At 43.0% G+C, this 10979-nt stretch overlaps 3 protein-coding genes across 4 annotated transcripts in view; all 3 read left to right on the top strand.

Moving 5' to 3' along the window:
- ppa1b (inorganic pyrophosphatase 1b) overlaps positions 1 to 2287 on the top strand; it is a 6567-nt gene extending 4280 nt beyond the window's left edge. For both annotated transcript variants that reach the window (XM_077612715.1, XM_077612716.1), the window contains 6 exons: positions 42 to 168; positions 497 to 624; positions 1337 to 1422; positions 1511 to 1586; positions 1880 to 1919; positions 1996 to 2287. In XM_077612715.1, the coding sequence (XP_077468841.1) occupies positions 42 to 168; positions 497 to 624; positions 1337 to 1422; positions 1511 to 1586; positions 1880 to 1919; positions 1996 to 2027 (489 nt within the window). In that variant the 3' untranslated portion in view covers positions 2028 to 2287. The remainder of the gene's footprint in view (positions 1 to 41; positions 169 to 496; positions 625 to 1336; positions 1423 to 1510; positions 1587 to 1879; positions 1920 to 1995) is intronic.
- Positions 2288 to 2699: 412 nt separating this feature from the next.
- On the top strand, positions 2700 to 7272 carry sar1ab (secretion associated, Ras related GTPase 1Ab). Its single transcript, XM_077612730.1, has 7 exons — positions 2700 to 2794; positions 3883 to 3948; positions 4243 to 4362; positions 4862 to 4927; positions 5012 to 5115; positions 6224 to 6346; positions 6460 to 7272. The coding sequence occupies exons 2-7, from the start codon at positions 3891 to 3893 to the stop codon at positions 6574 to 6576; spliced, it is 588 nt and encodes a 195-aa protein (XP_077468856.1). The 5' UTR covers positions 2700 to 2794; positions 3883 to 3890; the 3' UTR covers positions 6577 to 7272.
- Positions 7273 to 7673: 401 nt separating this feature from the next.
- Positions 7674 to 10855, top strand: tysnd1 (trypsin like peroxisomal matrix peptidase 1). Its single transcript, XM_077612699.1, has 4 exons — positions 7674 to 8952; positions 9036 to 9166; positions 9276 to 9461; positions 10195 to 10855. The coding sequence occupies exons 1-4, from the start codon at positions 7904 to 7906 to the stop codon at positions 10398 to 10400; spliced, it is 1572 nt and encodes a 523-aa protein (XP_077468825.1). The 5' UTR covers positions 7674 to 7903; the 3' UTR covers positions 10401 to 10855.
- Positions 10856 to 10979: the final 124 nt, after the last annotated feature.

Genomic DNA, 10979 nt, shown 5'->3' with positions numbered 1-10979 from the left:
GCCGTCGATGGGTCGAAACAGCGGGTCATCGTCTTGGTCAGGTATGTTCCCGCGGCGAGGTGATCAAAGTCAAGGTTCTGGGGATCCTGGCCATGATCGACGAGGGGGAGACGGACTGGAAAGTCATTGCCATCAACGTCGAGGACCCCGAAGCCGATCAGCTCGACGGTAAGGACGAGCGACGTCCCAGATCGGTTAAAAGATTTTTTTTCGTAAAGTGGTTTCAATATATTTTACCGTATTTCTTTGAGTATAACGTGCAAAATCTTGTACCAAAAAATGAAGCAAAGTTGTACAGGAATCCCGGTGAAACACTGCCCTCTGCCGGTAAAAAAAAGTTCCCTCGGTATCGGCAGATTCACAAAATATTGCGACACGACTCCAAGGATATGCCATTGGGACATTCATTAGTCGTTAAAATAGGGCATCCCTAGTTGGGACGGTTTGTTTTGCTTTGATTTTCCTGTATATCCATGTGCTTTTCCCCCAATTTCAGACATCGGCGATGTCGAGAGATTGAAGCCCGGCTATCTGCGGTCCACGGTGGACTGGTTCAAGAGGTACAAAGTGCCCGACGGGAAGCCGGAGAACAAATTCGCCTTCCACGAGGAGTTCAAGGACAAGGTCTGGTCTTTCAAAATTCCTTTAAAGGGGGGGGGGGGGGGGCATTTTAAAAGGGGGGCATATTAAAAGGGGGGCATTATATTATATAGTATATATTATATATTATAATATATATTATGTATTATATTGTTAAGACCTACCGTATGCATTCATGTACATCTATGTATATATATATATATATATATATATATATATATATATATATATATATATATATATGCTAATGTATGTATATGTATAGGTGTATGTACACGTATGTGTATGTGTATATATGTATATATATGTGTATATATATGTATATATGTATGTATATATGTGTGTATATATATATGTATGTGTATGTATATATGTGTATATATATACACTTCAGAGACACGCTTATTTATTTATATATTTATTCATGTATTTATTTATTTATTAACTTATTACCTATCTATTTATGTCTAAAATGTCTTTTTCTGTGTCTGTATTCTCACCCTCTTGCTACTGTGACAACGAAATTTCCCGAATACGGGATGAATAAAGTTATCCAATCCAATAATATATAATATTTTATGTTATGTTATGTTACTTGAAAGTCTTTTCCTCCTTAGTGGTTAGAGCGGCCACATTTTCAGATTTTCTGACCATTTTCATTTAGCAGCGACGCGGACAAAAACCAAAGCTCAAAATGATCTAATATAAAAAAAAAATACATTTTTTTTGTTTTCAGGATTTTGCCATTGATGTCATCAAGAGCACCAACACCTTCTGGAAAGCTCTCATTTGCCAACAGATCAATGGTGGAGAATTAAATTGGTAACTTAGTTATTTTATGCAATAATATTACGTTGTAAAATGTCGTGTAAAAATGTCAAAAATCTTGTTTTTGTTTTGTTTTATATAGCAAAAACACTTGCATCTCATCCAATGACAGTCCTTTCTGCTGCTCGGTGAAGGAGGCAAAAGCAGCCGTTGGTGATGTAAGTCTAATTCATATTTGTGATTAAAATGACTGCAGCAGCTCTACTAGTGTAAAATACTACACCAATTTTGTGAGAAAGACAATGAAAGAGCAACCGTATTGCACCAATTTCAAAATAAAATAGAGGATGCTACAAGTGTATTGAGGTTTCAGGGATGTTTAAAATGTGGAGATTTAGCAATTTCATAACTTGAATTCTGTGCTATCCTTGACAAAATGCCTCACCTGAATCTTTTGTACGTAGAGACTCTACTAGCTTTATTTTCAAATCTGTCTCATCTTCATGATTAGGCTTGCGCTTGTGACAAGGAGGAAGCCATCCCATCATCAGGTAATGTGGCAACAACGTTTGGGTATATTTCCTTGATTTTGTTGTTGTTTTAATGTGTTATTTCTTCTCTCGGCAGTGGACAAATGGTTTTACTTGGACAAAAAGTAATGGAGCGAGCGTCCGACGACATAGGAAAATGGAGCGGATGTTTCGGAAGTATCTGCAAAAGTCAAACGAAACATTCCCGCTGGTGTTAGGTCTCTGTCCTCCTTCGGGAAATGTCAGCTAGTGATGAGGAATCCATTAAATGTCCCTTATTTATCAAAGGCTTCCCCTTACAATGGGAGAGGGTTCAAACTTACACGGCTTGCTAAAAAGCTGCTTGCTAACACACACTGAACTGCTTGAATAAAGTACTCTGGATGAAATATCAACGAGTTTGCTTGTATTTTTTTTCCTACAGGCACACAAGAAAATGGATGAAATGGCGGTGTTGTGATAGTGCCGCCCAGTGTTCACTATTAAAAAATACAATTAAAGGCCATACGTATTTGGTTCAATTGGATAAAAATACACCAAAACGAGAGCAATGTGATCAATTGGGCTCTCTTTATTGGGATTTTCTTGAATTTTATGCTCTGTTTTGCAAATTTAGTTTCGTGTACACTATATATGTATTTTTTTTGCAAAATACTTCTATTATATATGTTAGCTGGGATAGGAACCAGTCCCCCGCGACCCTTGTGAGGATAAGCGGTTCAGAAAACGAATAGATCAATGTATCAACATATACGTATATTATTGTGGAAGGGTGCCGTTGTAAACAAAAAGAGCAGAACGGGCCACTAACGATGACGTACTTCCGGCGAAATGTCAAAGTTGGCTTGTGCTTTTCGGCCGACGGGACGGACGACGCGCGCTCTGATCATAAACAGGTAGAAATAGGAATTCATTTTTTTTACCAGCTAGATCCTCATGAGTGTCATTTTATGGGACCTGACTACAACTTTAGTTTGATTTTTCTTCGTCTTTCGTTACTTTTGGGCGGCTCATTTTGGATTTGTTCTCCTGAGATGACAGTTTTAAAACCGGTTGTTTTCACTCACAATAGAAAACAGATTTTCTTGAGCTAGACGTAGTTTATTGCTCACTCTACCTAAAATATTGTTTGTCTTAAAAATCCAACTTAAAAGCCTCCAAAACGCATCAATGGGCGCGTTAACGCTAAACGAAATGCAGTTTTGGAACATTTCAAAACAAAAGTGGCGCATTTATGCCGTGCGGTACACCCTTTGAGTTGCATACAGTGTGACAGCTGTGTGTGCGTGTGTGTGTGTGTGTGTGTGTGTGTGTGTGTGTGTGTGTGTGTGTGTTTTCGAGAAGCGTGCAGATCAAGTATCCTTGCCACAACTTGTCATCATAAAAATAGTCCAGTGATGATCAGCTTGTGCGTGTGTGTGTGTGTGTGTGTCTGAAAATTCACCAAAATAGACTAATATTCTTTCGAGCTATTCTATTGAGCTATTGTCAGTTAAAGTACCCCCAAAAATTCTTACTAAAAGCCTAAGCATACCACAGAATTAATGACTCAGGCTCTAAAGAGCCTACGTCGAGATTTTGTAACACAGTAAGCTGCAGTTGAGAATGCCGTATTTTCCGGAGTATAAGTCACATTTTTTTCATAGTTTAGCTGGGCCTGCGGCTAAAACTCAAGTAGGACTTGTTTTTTTTCCTCCCACCCAAAGCCTGTTATGGTTTTTTTTAGATATCTGAAAAACTGTTATGTTGGCAAATGCCCATTGTCCTCCATTTTAATATTATTACATTAACATTTCGTTTGTTGTCGGTTTCCGATGAAAAAAAGGGCCAGCCCAAAAAATGTGACTCATACTCCAATCCAAATGCAAACTTGTATAATTTTCCTCTTCATTGTGCATTCTTTGGCTGGTGCGACTTATAGTCCGACAAATACGGTCGTTGAATCTTGTTTTGCTGTTTCTTATGACTTATTATTTCCTTACAGGCAGCAACATGTCTTTTATTTTTGACTGGATCTACCGAGGGTTCAATGGGGTCCTGCAACTTTTAGGTATTGTAAACAAACACACAAACAAATAAACAAAAAAACAGTAGCATTCTTGCTAATTCCATTTTGTGCCATGAAAGCTCTGACATCAATCGATACTCCAACATCACCATATTTTTTGCAATTTGCACACACAAAAAAATCATTTTGATAACGATAGTCAAACTGCTGATGATAATAATAAATGCATTGGATTACAATTGCAATTCTCAACACATTTAAAGCCATGTTACGTTTATTTAGCCATTTCATAAGCTACTACTGAAGCCACTTTTGTTATCTATCCACGGCGTCCAGGGTTGTACAAGAAGACTGGCAAGTTGGTGTTCCTGGGATTGGACAACGCCGGCAAAACCACGTTACTGCACATGCTCCGCGACGACAGGCTGGGCCAGCACGTACCCACTCTGCACCCAAGTAGCTATCCCGTTCTAGCTAACTCCGATAAATATCTCCATTTTTAAAGCGAGAGGATCAGGTCCACACAAAAAAAATGGGCACCATTTGGACTTTAAGGGTCAAATGGATTGGACGTCTAACGCCGTCAATGGCGGTGAAATGTCATTATTCCACACCAGCGTTCACAAATTTAAGGGAGATGATGTCTGGAACTGTCAATGGCAGTGAATGAGTTAAGGGCGCTTAGCAACAAAATAATCCTGATATGTTAGATTTATAATTCATTACAAAAAAATGTCAAAAGTTAACTTTGGTCGAACTGAGGATTAATAGCAATAATTTTTTTTTTTAATTAATTATGTAAAAAATATGCACGGAAATTCCTCACAGAATGCAGGCTGGATTCAAGCTTATTGTGTGGGCAATATTTTCTCAGTATATCTACTAAGCAATATCCATTCATGAATACTATCAACAAGCCAAGCATCTCATGCGACCGGTTGATATTTTCTCCCAGCATCCGAAGAGTTAACCATTGCCGGAATGACCTTTACCACATTTGACCTGGGCGGTCACACGCAAGGTAGAATAAAAAATTACAAAAAGATTTTTTTAAAAAAGAAGCTGATTTTTGGTGTCATTTGGCATGATTTCCAATCTAACCCAGCACGCCGCATCTGGAAAAACTACCTCCCGGCCATCAATGGTATCGTCTACATGGTGGACTGCGCCGATCGCGAGCGACTCGCCGAGGCCAAGGTGGAGCTGGACGTGAGTTGGAATGTTAGCTTTCTCCCCGGCACACTTACATGTCTTCTGATGGATTAATTATTAATACAATTTTAATCAAACGGGAGACATCTTTAACATACACTGATTACAACTTGCAAGGAGAATCACTTCATAACTCGCCTTCGTTCAAAAGGATTCTGACGAGCGGCATACTCTTCTCTCTATTTAGTCGCGCCATACTCAAAACATTTGATGTAATCTGATTCAAAACAATTACATAAGCTAACCGAATAACACCATACGACGTACGGTATTTGTAAGGTTTTTTGGGGGTTTGTAAGGGGAATCATAATCATTTATAAGGGCAGTTATCGGCAGAGGTTGACAGGTATGTAGTTACGGACTTGTAATTTGGCATTCTGCTGTTATGGATACAGGTCACTTACCTCTCACTGTCTTTCACTTACCTTCAGTCAGCTAGTAGGAGGCAGATCACCACCCAAACATCTTTTCATATTACCTCAGAAGGGAATGTGTGTTGTGTTACCGCAAATTTAGAGTTCTGATGGATGTGGGGAAAAAAACTGTCCTCAAGCCTATTTGTCCGTACTTTGTGGGACCTATAGCGTCTGCCAGAGGGCAGCAGCTGGAACAGATTGTGACCAGGGTGGTAAGGGTCCCCTATGATCTTCCTGGCTCTGCCGAGGTAACGAGGGCTGGCAATGTCTTCCAGTGAGGGCAGAGAGCAGCCGACAATCCTCTGGGCAGTGTTAATCACTTTCTGCATGGCCTTTTTGTCTGCCGCCGTGCTTCCAGCGTACCACACTGTGATGCAGTACGCCAGGATGCTCTCTACAGTGGTTCTATAGAAGGTTATCAGAAGCTTGGTGCCCAAGTTGTTCTTCCGAAGTACCCTGAGGAAATGGAGTCGTTTCTGAGCCTTCTTCACTACTGCCGTGATGTTTGTAGACCATGAGAGCTTATCCGTGACGTGGACCCCCAGGAATTTAAAGGACTGGACCCTGTCTACACATACTCCATTTATGAGGAATGGGGCCAGATCTGTGCCGTGTTTGCGAAAAGTCCAGGATAATATTATCCAGAATAACCCCAACATCTTCTCTTCTTCTTCTTTTTCTGCGGTCAGGCTCTTTTGACCGACGACACCATCTCCAACGTGCCGGTTCTCATCCTGGGGAACAAAATCGATCGGCCAGAAGCCATCAGCGAGGACGCGCTCCGAGGGATGTTCGGACAGACCACCGGAAAGGTCAACGACCCCAAAGATATTTACGCTCTGATTTCTTTGGTTGAGGACGGGAAAATGTTGGAGTCTTTTAATGGATAACAAATAATCGCCAATCATGTGTGTTTCTTTTTTAGGGCAAAGTGTCGATGGACGACGTGAATTTGAGGCCCATTGAGATTTTCATGTGCAGCGTCCTGAAAAGACAAGGTTACGGGGAAGGATTCCGCTGGCTCTCCCAATACATCGACTGATTCCTTGCCCAAAAAAATAACCACCTTAACAAACAGACATTTAGAAAACAACACGACCCGCAAACACTCCATTCACCAAAGCATTTTGAGCGTGCCGACCGGGAATGCATTTGAACACGAAGAAAGTGTTCCTTGACGGTAAAACAATCCTAGCGCTGGGATTTCACCTTTGGGTGCCAGAGAGAAAATTATTAACAGCCAGCCAGGGCTTATTTTTAGCATTTGAAGACGGGTGTTGACTTACAGCAAAGGTCGCTTTGTTTCATGTTTTGGGGGCCCGTGTAAACACGCTGGGTTGCCATTGAAACTAATGTAACATTCGCTGACTGGTTTGAAATTTTGGATTTGGTGGTTCTTTGGAAAACAGGCAAAATTACCACTAATAAAAGCTCAATAATTGGCTACTCCCAGACAGTGTTATATAGATTAAATTATCAAGCCTAAAGGTGGCTAGCCTATGTTATGTGGGAAATGATTGGAGTACTTTGTGATTAGTAGCTGCTTACTATGTGAAGTGGTATTATGAGAGTACTTCCATGGCTGATGTGTTTACAAATAATATTTGTACATAGAAAAAAAAGTATTATTTATATATTTACGTCATGGAGGCCTAAGTATCTCTGAAGCTGTTACAAAAAGATGGGACAAAATGTTATTTAAGATGGGTTTGAATAAATACTTTCTACAAACGTTTCACTTCACTTGATTGAATGATTAACTTTAACAAATATATTTATAGTGTAGCGCTTTTATATTGTGCGAAACTGCTCTTCATATAGTCAGAGCATTATTGTATTCGTAGAAATATGAAAGAATACAAATTTACAAATTGCGTAGTTCATAACTACAAACGGTTAATTTCTTTTAAAATGTTATGGTTATTTGTAAATATGCTGTAAAATATACTCCATTACATTTGTAAAAAAACTGTTTTAGAATGTATTCATCTATCACTGTATATACACGCTTTATATTGATTATGCTGTGTATTGAATATCCCCGACCCAAAATGGCCGACAAGCGTCGGCCCCAATCACCTTTGGCTCACAGCGCACATCAGCCATCCCTTTGTAGGAGGACGCGGGCCAAGCAGTCACGCATGCGCACAACTCGGGGTAAGAAAAGTTACTGACCGGCGGAAACACTCGCTTTGGTTTTAACGTTCTGGTTCACAGTTGTTTTGACGAGTTTGTTTGAATATTTCAGTTAGTTTTTCTTTGCCTTAGCACAGGCGTTGGCGTTTTCCAACGTTACATTTCAAAAAGTCTTCCAGGAGTTAAACGTTGTTTAGCGTCAACATGGGCAAAGTTCGCCTGCTCGGCTAACCATGGACTTCCAAGACGTCGAGAAATGCTGCTGTGTCGTTACATTGAGAGAAGATTTCTCAGCCCAGGAACTCGTAAGCTTTAGCGGAATTCTCATCCACTCCCGCACCGGAACGGTTATTTGCACCGGCCTGCCGTTTTTTCGTTTTATTATAGGCGATAAAACAATTTGTGCTAGCCAGCGTCGCGTACTGTTACGTCACAATTTCCGCGCGAAATTGAAAATCGCCGTCCACTTTGCTTCCTCGAGCCACATCGAGGCAAATGGCTGCGGAGTGGATAAACGTTGCCAACCCGGCGAAAGCCACGGGAAACTGGAACACGAAGCCGAGTTGCTCATGCTTGTCAACTGCATGGAGTTCCAAAAGACTTTACGGGCACTTTTCTGTCAGGCTGAAGGCTGGCGTTTCCATGGCGACATGGATGACGACCTGGTCCGAGATGCAGGCTACCTCAGCTGGTTTGCCGTGCTCAAGGCAGGAGGGCCGCATCCCGTGGCCGCCGCCGTCTCCTGGCGTGGGAGCTCGTCTCTCCGGAAAGGCTCCCCGGTCGTCGCTTGCGGCTCGCCATTCGGCTCCCTCTGCGCGGACCTTTTTAACGGCACGGTGAGCCGGGGAGTCGTCAGCAACCTGGCGGGCGAGGACAACGCCGTCATCCTCACGGACGCCCGCTGCTTGCCGGGCACGGAGGGCGGGGGCCTGTTCGCCGCCGAGGACGAGCGCCTTCACCTGATCGGGGTGATCGTCTCGCCGTTCGGTTGGAAGGCCAACGAATGGATCGGACTCACCCTGGTCTGCTCCATCCGCTCCATCCTCGGGGACCTGGCCCGATCCGGAGAAATCCGGGGCACGGTCCGTGACCTCGGGCTTCGCCCCGTCGAGGTCGCGGTGACCCCAAAGGCCGACGCGGGTCGATACCCGACTGTGTGTCTGGTGGACAGTGGGCGGCAATGGGGCTCGGGGATTCTCGTGACCTCTGACCTGATTCTAACTTGCCGCCACGTGGTCGACGGCGAGTCCACGGTCCGCCTTAGGGTCCACCGCGCAGACAGGTACGCACTCGTAATCGACGCCAGGGTTCCCACTTTGCGTGGATATTTGATTCGTAATGCCGACTATTTTTCGTGCCTTACAGAGTCCTCGACGGTGTCGGTGACGTCCTCTTCTCCACTAAAGCGCAGTCGCCTTACGACGTCGCTGTCGTGCGGTCCAGGGAATCCATTTTGGACGACGGCGGCCCTCGGATGGCTCACGCATTCCGCATTGGTGTGTTGTTACCTTCTCAATCTATGAAGTGTCCGTTGAAGCGGCCATTTTGTCGCTATGCACTATCAATTTTAAGGGTCACCAACTATTTTCCCGTCTCTCTCCGCAGGCGAACGCGTGTTGGTGTCGGGCTACGGCGGGCTGGGTCGACGATGCGGCCCATCGCTGACCGGCGGCGTCCTCTCCAAAGCAGTGGCCGTCCACGGCCGGGCCGTCATGCTCCAAACCACGTGCGCCGTTCAAGCGGGGACCAGCGGGGGTGCCGTGCTGCGAGCTTCCACGGGAGAGCTGCTTGGTAATAAGCGCACAAATACAGTAACACCTCCTTTATCACGATGAATTGGTTTCCGAGACATGGGACAGTGGTTTTAGGCTCTCTATTTGATATTATTTGGGATTTATTAAAAAAAACCTAACTAACTTTAAATAACAAAGCAATATTCTCATTTCCAGAACATCAAGATCTTTACGACTTTATATTTACCGTATTTTCACGACTACATGGCGGATCGTATGTCGATGTATACAGGCCACAATCCATTGGGTGTATTGACAAAAGAACTACTACATATCCCAGCAGTCACTGCGCAGTACTTTGTCTACGGGAAAATAGTAGAGTCGGTGTACCCTATCAACTGATTCATTTTATTTTATCGTGATAACAATTTTAGTATCGGTCCATATATAAAGCGCACTGGATTATTAGGCGCCCTGTCTATTTTGGAGAAAATTTCAGACTTTTATGTGCGCCTTATAGTCGTGAAAATACGGTACACATTTTGTGTTTTTGAACGGTTGTGTGACTCCTAGAAATCGAAACGCAATTACTGCTAGTCTATTTTGCAGCAGGTCTTTCTTGTTGACTTCTGTTTGAGGTTGTATTGTCATCCGCAGAGATTGGAAAAGTAATTGGTTCTTTAAAAAAAAAAACGTGGCAAATAAAAGAGCAAAAACAATTGAGCTCTCCGATGTAAGTATCGTTACCGTTGTTTTGAATTTGATGATCATTTGAGCGTGTTTTACGGCAGGCATGGTGTCCAGCAACGCCAAGGACCAGTCCACCGAGGCCACCTACCCCCACCTCAACTTCTGCGTGCCAATGAGCATCCTGCGGGATCCTCTGCTCCGCTTCAAGCAGTCGGGGGACGTGACGGCGGCGTTTGACGTGCTGGACGGCGCCGAGGAGAAGGTGCGAAGGGTCTGGAGGCTTCAGGATACCCAAAGCAAACTGTAGACCAAGTATGAACGTAACCACACACACTCAAAATTAGGGTAGGGACAATATGTCGAATTGGTGATATATTGGGATAGCTTGTATCCCGATACGTTGTTATACTCGATACATTGTTTCAAACAAGTCCGGCTGTTTTGGGGGAAAAAAGGTACTCAAATCAGAGCATTCAAAGTCACATAAAGAAGGAAAAATGCAGCAAAATCAGCAGAAAGTGACCCAGAAATGCCACAAAATCAACAATGTCACTAAAAAATGCCACAAATCAACAGAAAGTGACCCAGAAATGCCACACTCAACAGAAAGTGACTTAAAATTAACTCGTTGGCTGCCACCTCGGTGAAAAGAATAGCAATCGCCATGGAAACCCATCCAACAGAAAACGAGGGACAAAATTGGATCATGACAGACAGTACTTGTCATCGATCTTGTGATGAAAAATAAAAGCTGCTCTTGTACTAGTTTGTCACATTTGCCAGTATGATCACATAGTTTTGAAGAAATGTTAGAATTCAGTTGGGGCTCCATGCTAGGCTAGCTTGCAAGTGAGTATTTGAAGCTTGTTTGCACAACCATATGTTT

This window comes from Stigmatopora argus, chromosome 11 (genome assembly GCF_051989625.1).
Source record: "Stigmatopora argus isolate UIUO_Sarg chromosome 11, RoL_Sarg_1.0, whole genome shotgun sequence".
NCBI classification, from domain to species: domain Eukaryota; kingdom Metazoa; phylum Chordata; class Actinopteri; order Syngnathiformes; family Syngnathidae; genus Stigmatopora; species Stigmatopora argus.
Note: the sequence above shows the minus strand (reverse complement) of the source record. Positions and strands in the feature narration are given on the sequence as shown.

Coding starts and splice junctions, on each gene's coding strand:
- sar1ab (XM_077612730.1), top strand. CDS start 3,891: ATGTCTTTTATTTTTGACTGGATCTACCGAGGGTTCAATGGGGTCCTG. Junction 4,928..5,011: donor CCTGGGCGGTCACACGCAAG/GTAGAATAAAAA, acceptor AATCTAACCCAG/CACGCCGCATCTGGAAAAAC. Junction 5,116..6,223: donor AGGCCAAGGTGGAGCTGGAC/GTGAGTTGGAAT, acceptor TTCTGCGGTCAG/GCTCTTTTGACCGACGACAC.
- tysnd1 (XM_077612699.1), top strand. CDS start 7,904: ATGGACTTCCAAGACGTCGAGAAATGCTGCTGTGTCGTTACATTGAGA. Junction 8,953..9,035: donor AGGGTCCACCGCGCAGACAG/GTACGCACTCGT, acceptor CGTGCCTTACAG/AGTCCTCGACGGTGTCGGTG. Junction 9,167..9,275: donor GGCTCACGCATTCCGCATTG/GTGTGTTGTTAC, acceptor CTCTCTCCGCAG/GCGAACGCGTGTTGGTGTCG.